Below are 14,691 nucleotides of genomic sequence, written 5' to 3' on the forward strand. Positions count from 1 at the left end.
GATACCGGATTATCCTGGTTATCTCTGTTAACTGAATTCAGGGTTCTCAATGTGCTTCTATATTCACAGTAGCTGTCGTCCTTACGGTTATCTGCCAGTGCACTCAACATGATGGTCATGGAAGACACCAGAGTCTGGATCTGGTACCGAAAGAACTTCCAGCTCTAAGTCATTAGTCCAAGGTGTGAACAACGTAGCCCATGTAAACTATGTTTCCCAGTTCAGTAGTACTAAACAGGCAGTCTAACTCAGGTATCTGATTCGAGATTTGGTAGTCCCATGATGCCGGTCTGTACAGAGCAGACAGAGCACGCGGAGACGTTTCCTGTTGGCCTGGCAAACTGCTTTTGTAGCTGGATGAACGCCTTTTAGCCCGTATTCATGGAGAGTACTCGACTCTTCTGTAGTTTGACCGCGTCTGCTGGTGTCTCAATAACGCGCCGAGTGCTTGTACAGTAAAAAAGGTAAATGCGGTCCCCATTAAGGCAACAGTACGCTTGCTCACGTATTGCATATGAGCCTCTTAGGCAAGGCGCATTCACAGTCAGGCAATGCGGGAGCGGCTTTCGGTCGTTTCTGTCCCGCTGAGCAGTGACAGCGGATCTACTTCGCTTCTGAGCACGCTACCATCGTTGCATGGGTGGGCGTGGAACCGTTCGAAGACGGCGAAGACGAGCGGAGTCACAGCAGAGCCACAGTTCACAGGCGTCAACCATAGTCTGGCCGCCCCTCCCGCAATGTGTGAGCATTCTGTCGTGCAAGGTAGAGAAAGAGTCGGCAGTTGAAAGCTCCCTCACATTGTCACCGTGTAAAACAAGAGGACTGCGAAGCTGGCGTCTGGGGTGTGTCTGACTCTCGCCCCCTCTCACAAACTGGTTCACCGCGTCGAGACGATCCTACATTTTGCGGCCACGGCCTCCCCGGCGGACCGCTAATTCCTGAAAAGATGAGGCCGCTGCGAGAACCAAGGTAGCTTTCACTTGCCAGCTTCACCACCACGCGCAGAGAGCGCGAAAAGGTGGAGGGATTCCGGACCTGGGCACTCGGTGGCTAGGTAGCAGGCCGCGCAGCGAGTTGCTCGACGAGGCGCCGCAAGACACGTCCGCTCGTGGCTCTTAGTTGCGTTCGCCGGTCTGTGCCTGACTCGCAGCGCCTGTAGACATCCGGGAGGTTTGACCGCGCCAGGAGCAGCGTTTAAAACAAGCAGTCTTACCAACTCTGACCCTCACACTGAAAGAGTTGCTTTTGAGGTTCCTCCGTTTTGCAGATCTTCAACTTCTGTGCAACGGGTGCTCGGACGTCACATCCTACGTTTGCGAGGGCGGCGCATTCCAAACAGCTGTCCAGCACAATGCGAGTCCGTGTTTCAGCCGTCTTGCTCCTTTTGAGCGCCTTGCTTCTTTTTTGGCTCAGTGAGCCCGAGGTCCTCCAGGGCGCAGACGCGATTTCGCTCTCTGTGGGGAAAAAAAGAAAGATGGCGGCGGAAATGAGTGAGGAAGAGAAGAAAAAGAGGCTAAAGGAGGCCAAGAAACTGGAGGAGAAGGCGCGAAAGCAGACCCAGAAGCAGGAAGAAAAAGAAAGAAAGCAGCGCGAGAAAGAGCGACAGAGGCGCGAAAAAGAGAAAAAGAAGGAAGAAAAACAGCGACAGGCGGCTGCAAGGGCGAAGAAGAATTAGAGAGGTGAGCATCAGCGAAACAAGGAACTGGAACGGCGCCAGAGCGAGCAGCAACTCTGGCGCTGCCAGATCTCACGCTCTGCTCAGAACACCGGGCCCAGATGCTGCGGCAGATTCCCACTCCTCAGATGCCTGCGCCGTCCGCCAGTCACTTTAGAATGAGGGGAGACAAGCCACACTCACGTCCGTTGTGCGTTGCCGTGTCGAGTGTGTCTAAAGCGGTTTTCGAACTTGTCCTTGTGTGCCTTTTTTCCGGAAGGTATAAAAACCCAAAACTGTCGAGGAAGTCTACGGGTAGGCTTGACAAACCAGAGCATTTTACAGCAAAGATGGCATGCGCAGAGAGTCCTACTCCGCCTATTTCTCCGAAATTTCCTTCGCGTGAGGTACTCTCCACGTTTGGTGCTGTCGACACGAACCAGGGCGCATCGTCACACTACAAACAAGGGTTTGGTCTGTGATGCCGTGTTACCTGGGTTATCTTTTTTATGAATTGCAGTTTCCGTATCTCGACCTCGGAACAGACCATATTAATAATGTTTTGTCGAGTCTCTTAGTGCGGACGCCCTCCTTACCATTCAGGCGCCGGTCTCAGAACGCCCGCTGCCAGCCACACAAACCCGCTGATCAATTCTGAGGCGCTGCTAACGACTACACAACCATAGTAGCGCGCGCTTCATGGCATACGCTTCTGAATTGTCTTGGATAATACATTCTTACAGTTGTGAAGCGGCAAGACGCTCCCGCAGTTCACAGCTGAAATACTCCTACATGAGCGTACTCACTGCATCTCCGTTCTCTACTCTTTGGTGCCTCTACACCTTGAGAACTGCAATTAGTTAGATCTTTGGCATTCGCCCCTTTTCGCAAGTCACCAGGAACCACCAATAATGTGTCGGGGGCGCATTAAGACAATGTGCCAAAAACACGCAGAGACACTGTATCGTCTCTGCAGTGCCGGGTAAAATGCAGAAGAGACATGCCCGCTCAGAAAAGGCTGCTCCACACCTGGCGCCATGATATATAGTTGGACAGGACGAGCCAGGTTTCCTGCCGTTTGTCAAACTGCGAGACACCGTCCCGTGCATTGAGCCAGCTTATATTCTTTCCCTGTCGCTGTAGCAAGGGACTCACCCACAGCCCCGCCTCCCTCTCTTTCTACGCGACCGCTAGCTGGCAGGCCACGTCTTCGAGCATTCGCAACTGCCGCGAGAAATTGTCGACACACTCTAGAACCTGCGCGCAGCTGGGGCTGTCACATGTTCGCTGTTTTTGTATCGCACTCCTCCATCTGATCCTTGCGTGGTAAAGTCTGAAGAAGCTTCTCAGTCGTTCATCACACGTCTTCTGCGCGGCAGCACTGCTTGGAGTCCTGTAGTGACCATGCAGGTGGGAGTCCCGGCGTGTTTCCTTTTCTTGAGTGTTTTCGTCGTCGCTTGCTTGCTGAATGGGACTGAAGCCGCGCACGCATTGCTTCTGACCAAGAGCAAGCACAAGAAACCGGGTCTCAGTGGCGAAGGCGCGAAACACGAAGGCAAGCATGGAAAGAAGAAGGAAAGCAGCAAGAAGGGAGACAAAGAGCATCACGGGGAGAAGAACGAGAGCAAGGACTCTCACAAGAAGGTTAAACACCCGCGAACCGTCGACGAGGTGTACGGATGGTGAAGGCGCGTCGACCCAGGGCGTCCCACGGCACAGATGCGATGTGCAAAGCTTTCACATCCCGGCGATGCCACAGTGCCAGCCCTGTGCATTCCCTCACGAAGAAGGGAAAAGTGTCGTCGCGGAAAACTGCATGCATTTTCGTGTGTGACTTTCCGGTGCGACGTGCCGCAGCGCCTCGAGGCGCGAGCAACGCGCAGGAGTCGTGGTGCGATGCTGATCGGTTCTAACGTGATAGAAACAGACTGCGACGGGCGGGGCGCCGCCTATCGAGAACCCACCAACCCACTGGACATCTCTGTTAGGTGCAACAGCGCAGAAGCGAGTTAACTTCTGCGGATGCCTCGTTTCCGCGGTTCTTCGCGTTGCACCGCTCTCACCTCGCTTGGTCTGGGCTTGCGAGGTGTGTGGCGCCGGGTCTTTGCGAAGAGCCTCAACCGGAGGCCTCTGCGTCCCTTAACGGTGGCGTGCCGTTCATGGCAGCAGCGCGAGAGACATGTAGTCTCTGCGGACGGGCGCGTCGCCCCAAGACACAACCAAACGTGCAGCGTGGACTGAGCCGCCACGGGGCCTTGCTTTGACAGTCAGTGCGGCTGTTTTCGGCTCCTTTGCAAGGGGGGAATCTTGTTAAGCGGCACTCGCCTCAGCACATCATGCACGAACTAGCGTGAAGAAGAAAGATATTTTAACCTTTTTAGAAGTCTCGGTGTCGCTTGTAGATGCGCGCCTGCACAACGGCACGCCAATGAGGCCGTTCATCCTTTTCGACATCGCCCTGCATGCATTGCAGCGTCCGCGGTAAGCGTTTTTTTCGGCGCGGGTGTCTCAGCCACAGCGACAGGATCGGCTCCAGTGGCTCCAGCAATTCTCTGTTAGCGGTTTTTCTTGATGTGCGGCAGCAAGTGAGGCCGTTCTTGCACGTAGTTGGGAGATTTCGCGCCGCATGGCTTCTGGGCGCCGGCAACGTCTGCACCTCGCTGCATCTTGTTTGCGTTCGCGTTGCTTCCTAAAGAGGTCTGGTGACTCTTTCCCCTTCGTAAATCTTCACGACTGGAATTACCCGACCTGCTCGCAGTTTATCGCCTGTCTGGGCGCCGTTGAACAGATGGAGGGGTCTCTGAGTCCGTGCCGGGCGGCCGTGGGACGGTAGGACTGCATGAGGGACTGTAGGGTAGGAGGAGGGTCCACGGGTTCTTTGCTCGTGTGAAACACTTTTTCTTCGTCTCCAGTCCGTCTTTTTCTTCGTCTCCAGTCCATCCGCTAGTACGCGTTGCGAGCTTGAACGGCCTTTCACTTTTTTTCTCCGCTCAGCTGCTGCGCCAGCCTCGTGCGTCTCTCTCCCCTCTCAAGCGAGATGTTGCCAGGCCCTTCGACTGCTGTCGCGTGCATAGACTGCCGGCCTCGCTGCTTCTCTCCCACCCCCCGCCTTGTTTAGCCCAGTTCGTGTGTTGCCGTCTCTCTTCCACACGATGAGCGCGCCGCCCAGCATTCCTCTTTTTCCTCCGCCAGGGAGCACTGCCGGCTTTACGTTTGCCTCACCTGCGTCGTTTCACTCCATGGCGCCGCCTAGGGGAGGAGCCGGTGGCGCCGCGCGGGCAAGTGCGGCCGCAGCTGCCTCGCGAAGCCGCACGGCTGCAGCCCGAGCCGCTGTCGCTGCGGCGCGGGCGAATGGAGGCTTGGGGTCGCACAAACGCCCTCGGCCGGCTGGCGGACTTGTGCCTCCTGGGCTTCCTTTCGGCGCCGCGAAAACTCGGCGCTCGACGCTGCAAAGCGTGCCTGCGACGAGGTCGACCCGCGCCTCCACGGCTGCCATCCTGCAACACAGCACCGCGCTTCATGGGTCGCAGCCTGAGCCGGCTGCCTCGGGGGCATGTGTCCCCTACAGAGTCGGGCAAGTCCTCACAGACGCCTTGAATCGCCTGCAGAAAAAAGACAAAAAACTGATCTTTGCCTCCGCGGTCGACAAAGCGCTCGTTCCCGACTACTACGTCGTCATCAAGCAACCCATGTTCTTTGAGAAAATGAAACAAAAGATACGCGACAGAGAGTACAGAAGTAAGGACACAGATGAAGAGCGCAGAAGTGGTGTGCCGCTGCGTCAGTGGTCCTGAGACGTTTTCTTGCCTCTTTTTCGCGAGTGTTTCGGCGTCCTCATCCAGTCGAAGCTGCTGAACGCCTCAAACCGGTTTGCCCCGGGAAGGGCCCTTCAGACAGCCTGTCGCTGTGTCTGGCTTCTGTTTGCATGCAGCTCTGGATGCGTTTGACGCGGATGTCGAACTCATCATCAGCAACTGCCGTCTATACAACCAGCCAGACACGCCGTATTGCAGAGTTGCGTCTCTCGTGGAGACCTGCTGGCACAAGCTCCGCGAGCGTGTCAAGGTCAAGTTCGCCGCTGCGGCGGCGGCCGACGCGGCGGACGAGGCCGCTCTCACCGCGCACCGTCCCTCGGGCTTGACAGGCCCCGGCGCGGCCTCCACGTCTGCCTCGCCCGCCCCAGGCGGCGCTGCGTCGCAGCGGGCTGCGGGACTGCTTGGAACGCTCGGCCGTTCGCAGCCTGGCGCGGGCCTCGCCCCTGCAAGTGACAGAACTGCCGGTGGCCTTGGCGAGCTGGCGGGCGCCGCCGCCCCCGGGGCCGGCGCGCGGGCCGCTGGAACCCCAGGCGCCGGAGGCGCGTCTCCCGGCGCCGGAGACAGTGGGGACGCGGCTGCGGTCGGAGCGTCCAGCAGTGGCGCAAAGGGGACCTCAGGCCTCCGCGTGCAGGAAGGTAAGCGCACTCGCACCCGCCTCGTAGAGAGAGCTGAGGACGAAGCCAAGTGGCGAGTAATTAGGAAGCGGCGATGCTCAGCGCGAGTCGGGTGGTCATTCTCAGCGAGACATGGGAATCGCCAGCGTAGGCGGGAGCTGCCAGCGCGTCCCTGTGCTTGCAGCGCTGTCTTCTGCGCCCCTCCGTCGCACGCGTTGTGACGAGAAAAGAGAGGCGGGGCGGATGTGCTGGCGGCCAGCGATTCGCGTCACGCCAAAGGCGAGACCCCTTGCAGCCGCGGGGGTGAGGCCTAGGTAATCGACAGTTGAATTTTTGAGGCCTCTCGCAGCGCGGAGTAGCGAGTCTGTGGGGTGCGTCCCTGCCGGTCGCCCCGCGGCGGTCGGTCTCCCTGTCTAAAAATGTCTGCGTGCGTGTGGCGTCCTCTTCCGCGTGGTCTCTCTCGATCAGGCCCGCGCGCCGCAGGCCCCGAGGCCTGGGCGGCGTCTCCGCACGGCGCAGCGCGGGGTCTTCTGCGGCAGTCCACAGGTGAAGAGCTGCTTTGTCTCCTCCGCATGGCGGCCGATCCCGCGGCGGCGGCGAGGCTCGACGAGCTGCGAAGCCAGCGAGAGGGAGGCGCGGGCATGGCACCCGACGGTGGGGGGGCGCCGGAAGGGGCGGGGGCTGCGGCGCTCGGCGCCTGCGGGCCTGCTGGGGTGGAGGAAGGCGCGGCCGCAGCAGCTTCCAAGGCGAAAGCGAAGGAGACTCAGAAGGGCAAGAAACCGCTCGACGCGGGAGACGCCAGTCTCTCGCGGGAAACGGGCCTCGCGCCCGCGGCCGTGTCTGCGGCCCGCAAGAAGGGTGAGTCAGGGAACACGAGGCCGAGCGAGAAGGCAGCCGAGAGGGGGGATGGAAAGATCGTGCGGCACACCGCTCGCCTGTTGAGGAGGGTCCGCGGCGCGCGCCGCTCTCGTGGGCAATCTGTCTTCGTTGCTTCATCGAGCCCGCAGGCCGCGCGTCTCTCCTCTCCCTTGCCTCGCAGATCCCTTCTTCTGGGCCTCGGTGATGGTGCCGAATCTCCCCGGCTCGCCCTCGCCGGCCTGGACGCAGACGCTGGGGCCTGTGGAGTACGCCGCGCCTGCGGCCGGAGCGTCCGGTTCGCAGCAGAAGACTGCGCAGCCGCTGTACCACAAGAGGTGAGAGCGCCGATGGCCAAGTCCCGCGTTCGAATCCCTCCGCCGGGGCGGCGGCTCAGTTTATCTCGCGGAGAGATGATGGACTGAACCTCTGCGCAAGCGACGCCCTCATCGCGCGGGCTCGTATGCGCTCACAGACGGCCGGCTCGATGTGTGCACCTCCGTGCCTAGGGACGCCGAAAAGGGCGAACCTGACAAGAGACACGAGAGCAAGGAGACGCGCGTCGTTTTGCGCGTATATACAGTTACTGAATGTTGTTGTACGTGTGCAAGAGGTGGAAGCCGCGAATGTCTCTCTTTCTGGCGTGACTCGCGTCCTCCAGTGCGTTTCGCGCAGTGCAGCAGGGGTGGCCCGGGTCACGCGCTGCCGTGATACCTCGAGACAGAGAAGGCCGTTCAACTCGTGTGCAGTTGGTTGTGCGTCTTTCGACTGCGTGAACCACTTGGCGGGCGAAGTTCTCTCCCACGTTCAGTTTTGCAGGTAGTGTGCGCGCCAGGTGTCCGCAAGCACGGCAGACTGCGGGGCGCTTTCGGCGTCTCGCGGCGTGTCCCGCGGGCGCCACGTTGCCGCCGCTTCAGACGAGCTCGTGGGGCCTTCGGAAGGGCGAGACCGTGGCGGGCGCGGGCGCAGAGACACAGCGCGGGTCGTGTCCCTGTGTCTGCGCGTGCAGCCTGCAAACGTTTCTCGGCGAAGACACGCTGGCGCGTCTAGACAGCTTCTTCCCCGACACGCGCCGGGAACTGCAGAGATTTGCTCAGCAGGAGGCGCTGCGGGCCCCGCTCAACGACCTCCGGATTTTCGGTAGGCGCTCTCGGCAATTGTCGGCCCGCGCGGCGGGCTGGGTCCACAGTGCGTCTTTTGGCAATGGACAGGAGAGCCCTGTGCACTGTTCGCTGCGGCGGCGGGGGGGGGGGGGGGGGGGGGGAACGAAGGGAAACAGGAGGAGGGGGGGCTGTTCACCTCAGCGCGGCGCTCACGGCCTCCGTGTTGGCCGCGGCGCGTCTGCGCGTCCCGTTTGCGTTGAGGCGCCGCTGAGCTGTCTTCTTCCGCGCCAGGGGACTGGGTCGCTCCTTCCTTCTCCTCCTTTTGGCAGTTCTCTAGTTCTGTGTTTCTGCTCTTCGTGGTGCCCCCTCTCGCCGTGCAGGCGTGGACACGGCTGACTTCCCGGCGTACAACTCGAAACTCTCCGTGGACAACAACTACCTCCTGGGCGTCGGCGAAGGCCACGTGCAGGCTGCGGCGACGCTGGCGACGAGTCTGCCTTCTGTGCACGCGGACGGCGAGGCGGCGGCGCTGCCGGCGTGCGCTCCGGCTGCGCGGCTGGCTCTCTCGTCCCTCCACGGACTGGTCCAAAAGCACGCGCACCTGCGGAACCCGCAGCTGCATCCGAAGCCCGAGCCCCCGGCGCGGCTGCGGGTCCGCGCGGCGCACCTCGGCGGAGGCCGCTTGCTGTCCGCGCCGCTCCTGGCCTCCGGAGCCCTGCGGCCCGCAGGCGCGGCCCTCCCGTCGTCACCGGCGCACGCCTCACAGGCCGGCGCGGGGGGCGACGGCGCCGAGCGCCCCGGGGGGGAGGAGGCTCGCGGCAGGCGCTGCCCGCCGGCGTTTCGGCGTTCGGGCCGCCGCCGCCGCGTGAGAACGGCCAGCGGCCAGCAGCCACAGGCGCTTCGGCGAGGGACGAGGTGGCTGCAGCAGCCGCAGGTCCGCACCTCCTCGCGGGAAAGGAGGAGCACGAGGAGAAGGCGGCAGACGGCGCATTTGCTTCGTCAGTCTGCGAGAGCGCGTCGGAAGCGGGGCGGGGCCTGCAGAAACGCGAAGCAGGCTCGACTGTCGCGCCGTTGGAGTCTGAGGGCGGTGGGCACGGCGGAGCCTCAGGAGCGGCGGCCACGGGGGGCGGGCCTCTCGGTGCCGTGAATGTGCCTGGGGGACGCGGCTGCGCGGGCTCGTCTGCGGGCAACAGTGCGGTTTTTTCGCAGGACGCGGGCGGCGTTCGCGCCAGAGAAAACAAGGAGGACCACCTGCTGCATGCTGCAGTCCGCCAGCACTTCAACCGTCTGATTGAGCAAGTGCTCAGCTCGCCGCAGCAGCGGCTTCTCCAGCTGCAGCAGCGCAAGCGCGCCTTTGCGCAGACGCTTCAGCGGTTGATGCCTGCTGCGAGCCCGGGGCAAGCCAACGCCGAACTGGTGCCTGCACATCTCGCGCCAGGAACCTCTGCGCCTCTCCAGGCTTCTTCGCTTCAGATCAAAGAAGCGGGCGCGGCAGCGGCTCTGCCGAGCGGTCGCGCAGAGGGCGGCTCACCAGCGAGAGAGACTGAAGTCTCGTTGACTCCCCAAGGCAAATTGCACGCCGTCTCCGCGCAGCCGCATTCCTCGACGCAGGCGTCTCAGCTGCAGCAAGGGGTCGCTCACGCGCCAGACCCTCCGCAGGCAGCGCGAGTTTCTTCTCAACAGGCGACGACGTCTCCGCTCAGTCGCCAAGGCGCCGGCGCTGAAGCGACCGGAGCGCGAGAGACACGGCCGGCGGACTGTGGCTCCGCAGGTTCAGCCGCGGACAGGGGCCGCGCTCCCGCAGCAGCGGGCTCGGAGATGAGTGGATGCAGTTCAAGTCCCCAGTTTGCGGCGCCTCTGCCAGGGGCGGCAACTCCTCAGTGCGGGCCTTCTCCCACGCTCGCGGGCGGGTCGTCTGCTCCCGCCTCCACGGCGCGGCCAGAGTCCTATCAGGCTGGTCAGTCTCCTGTCGCCTTGACTTCGCAGCCTTATTCCGCTGCTGTTCACGCTCCCGCTGGGGGGGCGTCGCCCTTCCAGCCCCAGCCAGGAGGCGGACAGCCCCGGTCGCACGTGCCTGCGGCGGCGCATGCCTCGTCGTTCCCCTCCCAGACGGCTTTCGCCTCGCCTCCAGCCTCGCAGGCGTCGGCTGCGTACCTTCCGCAGTCATCGTGTACCCTTCCAGGGGCTGCGCCAGAGGTTCACTCCTCGCCTTCTGCGTCGCTTTCGACTGTAGTCGGTGCGAAGGCTGGCTTCTGCAAGCGCAACGACTTGCAGCGCCGGACCCCTCCGGCGGGAGGGACAGCGCTGCAGGCGCCGTCGCAGGTGCAGGCCTCCGCTCCGCAGCCTCTTGCGGGTGTGCCTTTGCAGGCTTCGCCCTCCTCAGGAGGCACCTCCGCACCATTTTTTTCTGCGCCGTCGCCGCACGTGCCCCCGGCGTCGCACGCGTCTCTGGAGCTGACTGGCTCCACGGCGCCGCCGTCTCCGCTTCCCATGCGACCAAGGAGAGTCGAGAGCCACGAAGGCCCCCCGCGAGCAAGAGACGCTACGCCCTCCTTCGGGGGGAGCTCGCACCGCCCCTTCGTTGCAGGGGGAAACAACGGTGGAGGCGGAGGAGGCGCCATGACGCCGCTGCCCGAGTCGTGGCCTAACGGGCGTGCGGAAGTCCGTGGCGCCTGCGCGGGCGCGGACACTACGGAGGGGTCCGGTCTCCGTGCGGCCTACCCCGCTCAGGCGCCGGCGATGTCTGCACCCGCGCTTGGCTCGGCGTCCTTTCCGTCGTCTCCGCTTCTCGTGCTCGGGGCTCCAACGCAGCGTGCTCCCGCGCGAGAGCCCTGAACAGAAGCCCAGGGCCAGCAGCGGCTCTCGCGTCGTCATTCTCTTGCATCTCGAGATTGCTTCAAGCGATCTGGGAGAAAGTGCAAAGAAGGGCGCGGCGGCGGCATCACGCGAATGTGTCAAGGGAAACGCGGCGAACGAAGGCACTCGGCGAGGCAGGCACACACCAGAAGCCACGAGGGGCTCGACTTCGTCTCTCTGTTTGTATGGGGAGCGGGTGGAGGGGGGGGGGGCGCGGGGTAGTTCGCTGCTGAGCTGTTTTGTGTGGCGGGTAGTCAAACGCCATGAACATCAAGGAGCTTAACATTCATTCGCGAGTCGATGACAGCGCTTCTGTCCGGTTGTGGATGCTTTGCTCGGGTGATGAGGGCGCCAGAAACTAGAAGACGCACCTGTCAGTACGTGCCTAGCTTTTGATGTATATCTTTTTTATGTATTTGCGTATCTGTCGCTGGTAGGGCGACAGAGTGCACATCCTGTCATATCCGATGGAGAAGTGTCGTATTGAGGTGTTTCACGCCCTCTTGGGCGCCAGAGCCAAGGTTTTTCTGCTGAGCAGATGGAGGAACGTTATTCTAGAGGACTGTTTACTCACAGCCTTGTGAACACGTGAACAGGGAATGAGTGGTATAGCTTCGCGGAGATTCTCAAGAAAAAGGGGGAGACAGAGGTGCGCGCGTGACAAAGTAGCCCATAGCGAAACCCTGCTAATTTCTCCTTTCCCTGATTCGGCTATGGCGTCTTCTGCCACATCTTGTCTCTGCCGAGCGAGCTGAGCTGTAGACAATGCGGAAGAGTCTCACGGAGACATGCAGCTTGCTGATAGCGAGACGTATGCGTTTGCTGTATTGTAGTGGACGAGGTACTCTGGTGGTTTCCTCCAGGATGTGCGCATCGGTCACAGCAACAACTTTCTAGCACTACTCCCTGTTCGGATTCTTTGTCTGCATGCCTTGAGAAGCGCGCTTGCGGAAAGAGAACGAACTACTGATTTGCGTGCCAGACGCGTAGCAACCCTGCGAGGGTCGCGTTCACTACTGTCTGAAAGTGAGGTTGTATGAGGCACTCCTTTCTGTATTGGGGCCCAGGGCGTCTGCTCGATTTGCGTAATGCAGTGCTGGATCGCGGCTCATATGTACGATCACAGCAGCTGCAGTCAAGCTCCCGGTTGAGCAAAGCACCTGCGAGAATAGACTGGCGGCAGAAAATGTCAATTGTGTGTTTGACGTGCGAAGCCAAACTCCAGGGCGCTATTTTAGGTTCAAGCTACGCTGATCGAGAGTGCCAAATGCATCTCCATTTGGAAGACGGATGGCTGAATACATTTAGTCGTGCGAGGCGCAGCGTGGATGACTATCTGCTTACGCTACCTTTGGCGCACGCACACATCATGCGAATTCCATGTTCAGGCAATCAACAAGTGTAGTGTATCGCCGTTCGAGACATGCATTTGCTCCGCGAAGCGCAGCTACACCATAAGGCAGTCACCTCCAGGAACGCGCCACGTGCAGCACTTCATCCACTCCGGCAGCCTGTGTTTTCGGTAGCGCTCGACGGGGCATTTTACTGCGCGAAATTCGCGAAGCTGCGCGCGTCTAGCACGCGGGCCATTTGTGGTCTGCTTAAAACTGGCAGTTCGCCTCATTTCACTGTGACTAGTCTCAAGATATCATGCTCATTGAAACGCTGTGTCCAAGGTCGACTCCGGAGAGAGGACATTTCATCACAACCGTAGCGACAGCCGACACTGTCGTGCCTTGGGACGGTTCACGGATGTGGATTCCACTTCTTACACACCTCTTGCTCGATCCACACGCGCAACGTATCCGGCGTTCCATCACTACGACCTCGAAGCATCCATTCCGAAAACGCTCTCGAGAGTTGGCGACTCTTGGGGTGCCTGTTGAGGAGGATTAACCGGTTTGGCGGTAAAACCTTTTCGGCGGATCCCACGCCTTCGGCGAATGTTGGTTCGGCGGCGCCTCCACCATCGGCGTAGTCGCAGTAGTGGTGACAAAAGCCTCCCCGGCAAGCGCTTCCTTCGTTTACTTGGGGGGGTCCATCGCCTGGGCTGTCACCGCTTGCCCTTTCGCGCTCCAACAACGTAAGCGCGTCCGCTTGCTCGATATGTGTAGCTTCATCAAAGAAGCGCGAGATGAAAAAAATGCTCAGATAGAGCAGGAACACCCGCACGACCTTCATTCTGCGGCGACAGACCACCCAGGAGTCACGGGTCACCCGGCAAATGACAAAAGCAATCGAATCGGTGTCTTCGCTGTGTCGTCCGCAGCCGCGAGGCCCCGGACAATGGAACTGCACAGAAGGCAGAGACGGCTAGAAGCGAGTCGCCCAGACAAAGTGCAGCCCTTAACAACAAAAAGGACGCGTGGACTGAAAAACCATTCGGAAGCAACCACTCAAAATAAATTGTTTTGGGATGAAGGTCCTCTGGATTGCTTGCCTCCCCGCGTGTCCTCGCCGACGAGATGGCCGTGTTGTCGACCGCTCGACGGCGGGAGGGGCGCGGTCTGCGCTCGCGCTGCTTGGCGGACTCGACGCCGACAGCGAGCTATCGGAATAGGGAACGAGAAGTCTTATAGTTGCGCGGAGAGCACAACACGGAAAGAGTGTCGAAGACAGTGCACTGCGTGCGAGTCAGAGGCTGCGCTTTCTGAAAAAGGCCGCACTCTGCGAGATACGAAGCGGCCTCCCCCGGAATATGCGTGTAATCCCTCGCGGCCTGCACGACGGCAAGGCACGGTCGTGTCTTTTCGATTGAGCTCCAGGAACGCGATGCGCAAAACGATAACTCCCCTCAATCCTTCAGCACGGATTCACGGTAGGTATGGGACGCGATCTGTGAGGAAACGAAAAGAAGCGTCCGGACGCACCGGACAAACTCGCGAAGAAGCTGCTAAACCGAGGTGGGGACCGCATCCTCCACGCAGCGCTCGCGGAATGCCTGAACGATTGGTTCGGGTCTCAACTCGGTGATGAACTACTCGTTACTGCTGACTGTTCCTCTCTAGGAGTGATTGCTGCATGAAGCACCACGTTTTCGACTGCAAATCCCTGGCGGTGGAAAGGCTAAAGCACCCTGCATGGCCATGTGCATTCCTACGAACCGAAGCACGAGGACTGTGCGCTGGCCTAGATGACCTCCAATCTCCTCATTTCCCTGTTGAGAAGAGCCTAGTCTCCGCCGGCAAAGAGATCGTCCAGATGTGTCACTCTCACCAGCCCTCTGCGAACATTCCGGAGCTTGAAAATCGTTTCCCCTACCGCGTTGCACTACTCTAACAAGCATGTCACTGGGGTTCGAGGCTATAGTAGAGGCAGTATTTGGACAGGGTGACAAACGAACACGCTTATGAAGCTAGCAACTCCTTAGACACGCATAACGATTTTTGGTAGACACCACGTACGTTTTTCTCCTCTCTTTTTCTGGTTTCCATGCCAAGACCTCCTGCGAGTGCGCACTCCAACGCTTACAGGAGTGACGGCATTTGCGTCTTTCACCATCCGAACACTTCTTCAATGGTTCGCGGGTTTTTTCTCGGGTCTCTGGGGCCTGCGGGCTGGGTGTCCCCTGTGTGTTTCTTCTGTTGGTCCCTCTTCTTGAACCTTCCTCGCAGGCGTTTCAAATAGCGCGTTTGCTTTCCTCGAGTCTCCTCGCTGCCTTCTCCCGCGCTGCCATCACCGAAGCCGCTCGATTTCTTGCGCTTGAACAACGAAACGGCATCGGCTACCTCGAAGAGTATAGGTCCACTCAAGACGCAAATGAGTGCCACAAGATTCAAAAACAAGGAAGCCGG

At 60.4% G+C, this 14,691-nt stretch overlaps 3 protein-coding genes across 3 annotated transcripts; all 3 read left to right on the forward strand.

The window, feature by feature from the left end:
* Positions 1 to 1,351: 1,351 nt before the first annotated feature.
* BESB_018400 (uncharacterized protein) lies at positions 1,352 to 1,675 on the forward strand (the record flags this gene model as incomplete). The annotated part of the gene is made up of 1 exon (XM_029360555.1): positions 1,352 to 1,675. One exon carries the CDS (start codon positions 1,352 to 1,354, stop codon positions 1,673 to 1,675), a length of 324 nt encoding a protein of 107 aa, XP_029216531.1.
* Positions 1,676 to 3,058: 1,383 nt separating this feature from the next.
* On the forward strand, positions 3,059 to 3,340 carry BESB_018410 (uncharacterized protein; the record flags this gene model as incomplete). Its single annotated transcript, XM_029360556.1, has 1 exon — positions 3,059 to 3,340. The coding sequence occupies one exon, from the start codon at positions 3,059 to 3,061 to the stop codon at positions 3,338 to 3,340; it is 282 nt and encodes a 93-aa protein (XP_029216532.1).
* Positions 3,341 to 4,806: 1,466 nt separating this feature from the next.
* On the forward strand, positions 4,807 to 10,876 carry BESB_018420 (uncharacterized protein; the record flags this gene model as incomplete). Its single annotated transcript, XM_029360557.1, has 7 exons — positions 4,807 to 5,392; positions 5,586 to 6,104; positions 6,552 to 6,941; positions 7,123 to 7,276; positions 7,948 to 8,078; positions 8,422 to 9,128; positions 9,251 to 10,876. 7 exons carry the CDS (start codon positions 4,807 to 4,809, stop codon positions 10,874 to 10,876), a joined length of 4,113 nt encoding a protein of 1,370 aa, XP_029216533.1.
* Between the last annotated feature and the right edge of the window lie 3,815 nt (positions 10,877 to 14,691).

Source organism: Besnoitia besnoiti, chromosome X (genome assembly GCF_002563875.1).
Source record: "Besnoitia besnoiti strain Bb-Ger1 chromosome X, whole genome shotgun sequence".
NCBI classification, from domain to species: Eukaryota; Apicomplexa; class Conoidasida; order Eucoccidiorida; family Sarcocystidae; genus Besnoitia; species Besnoitia besnoiti.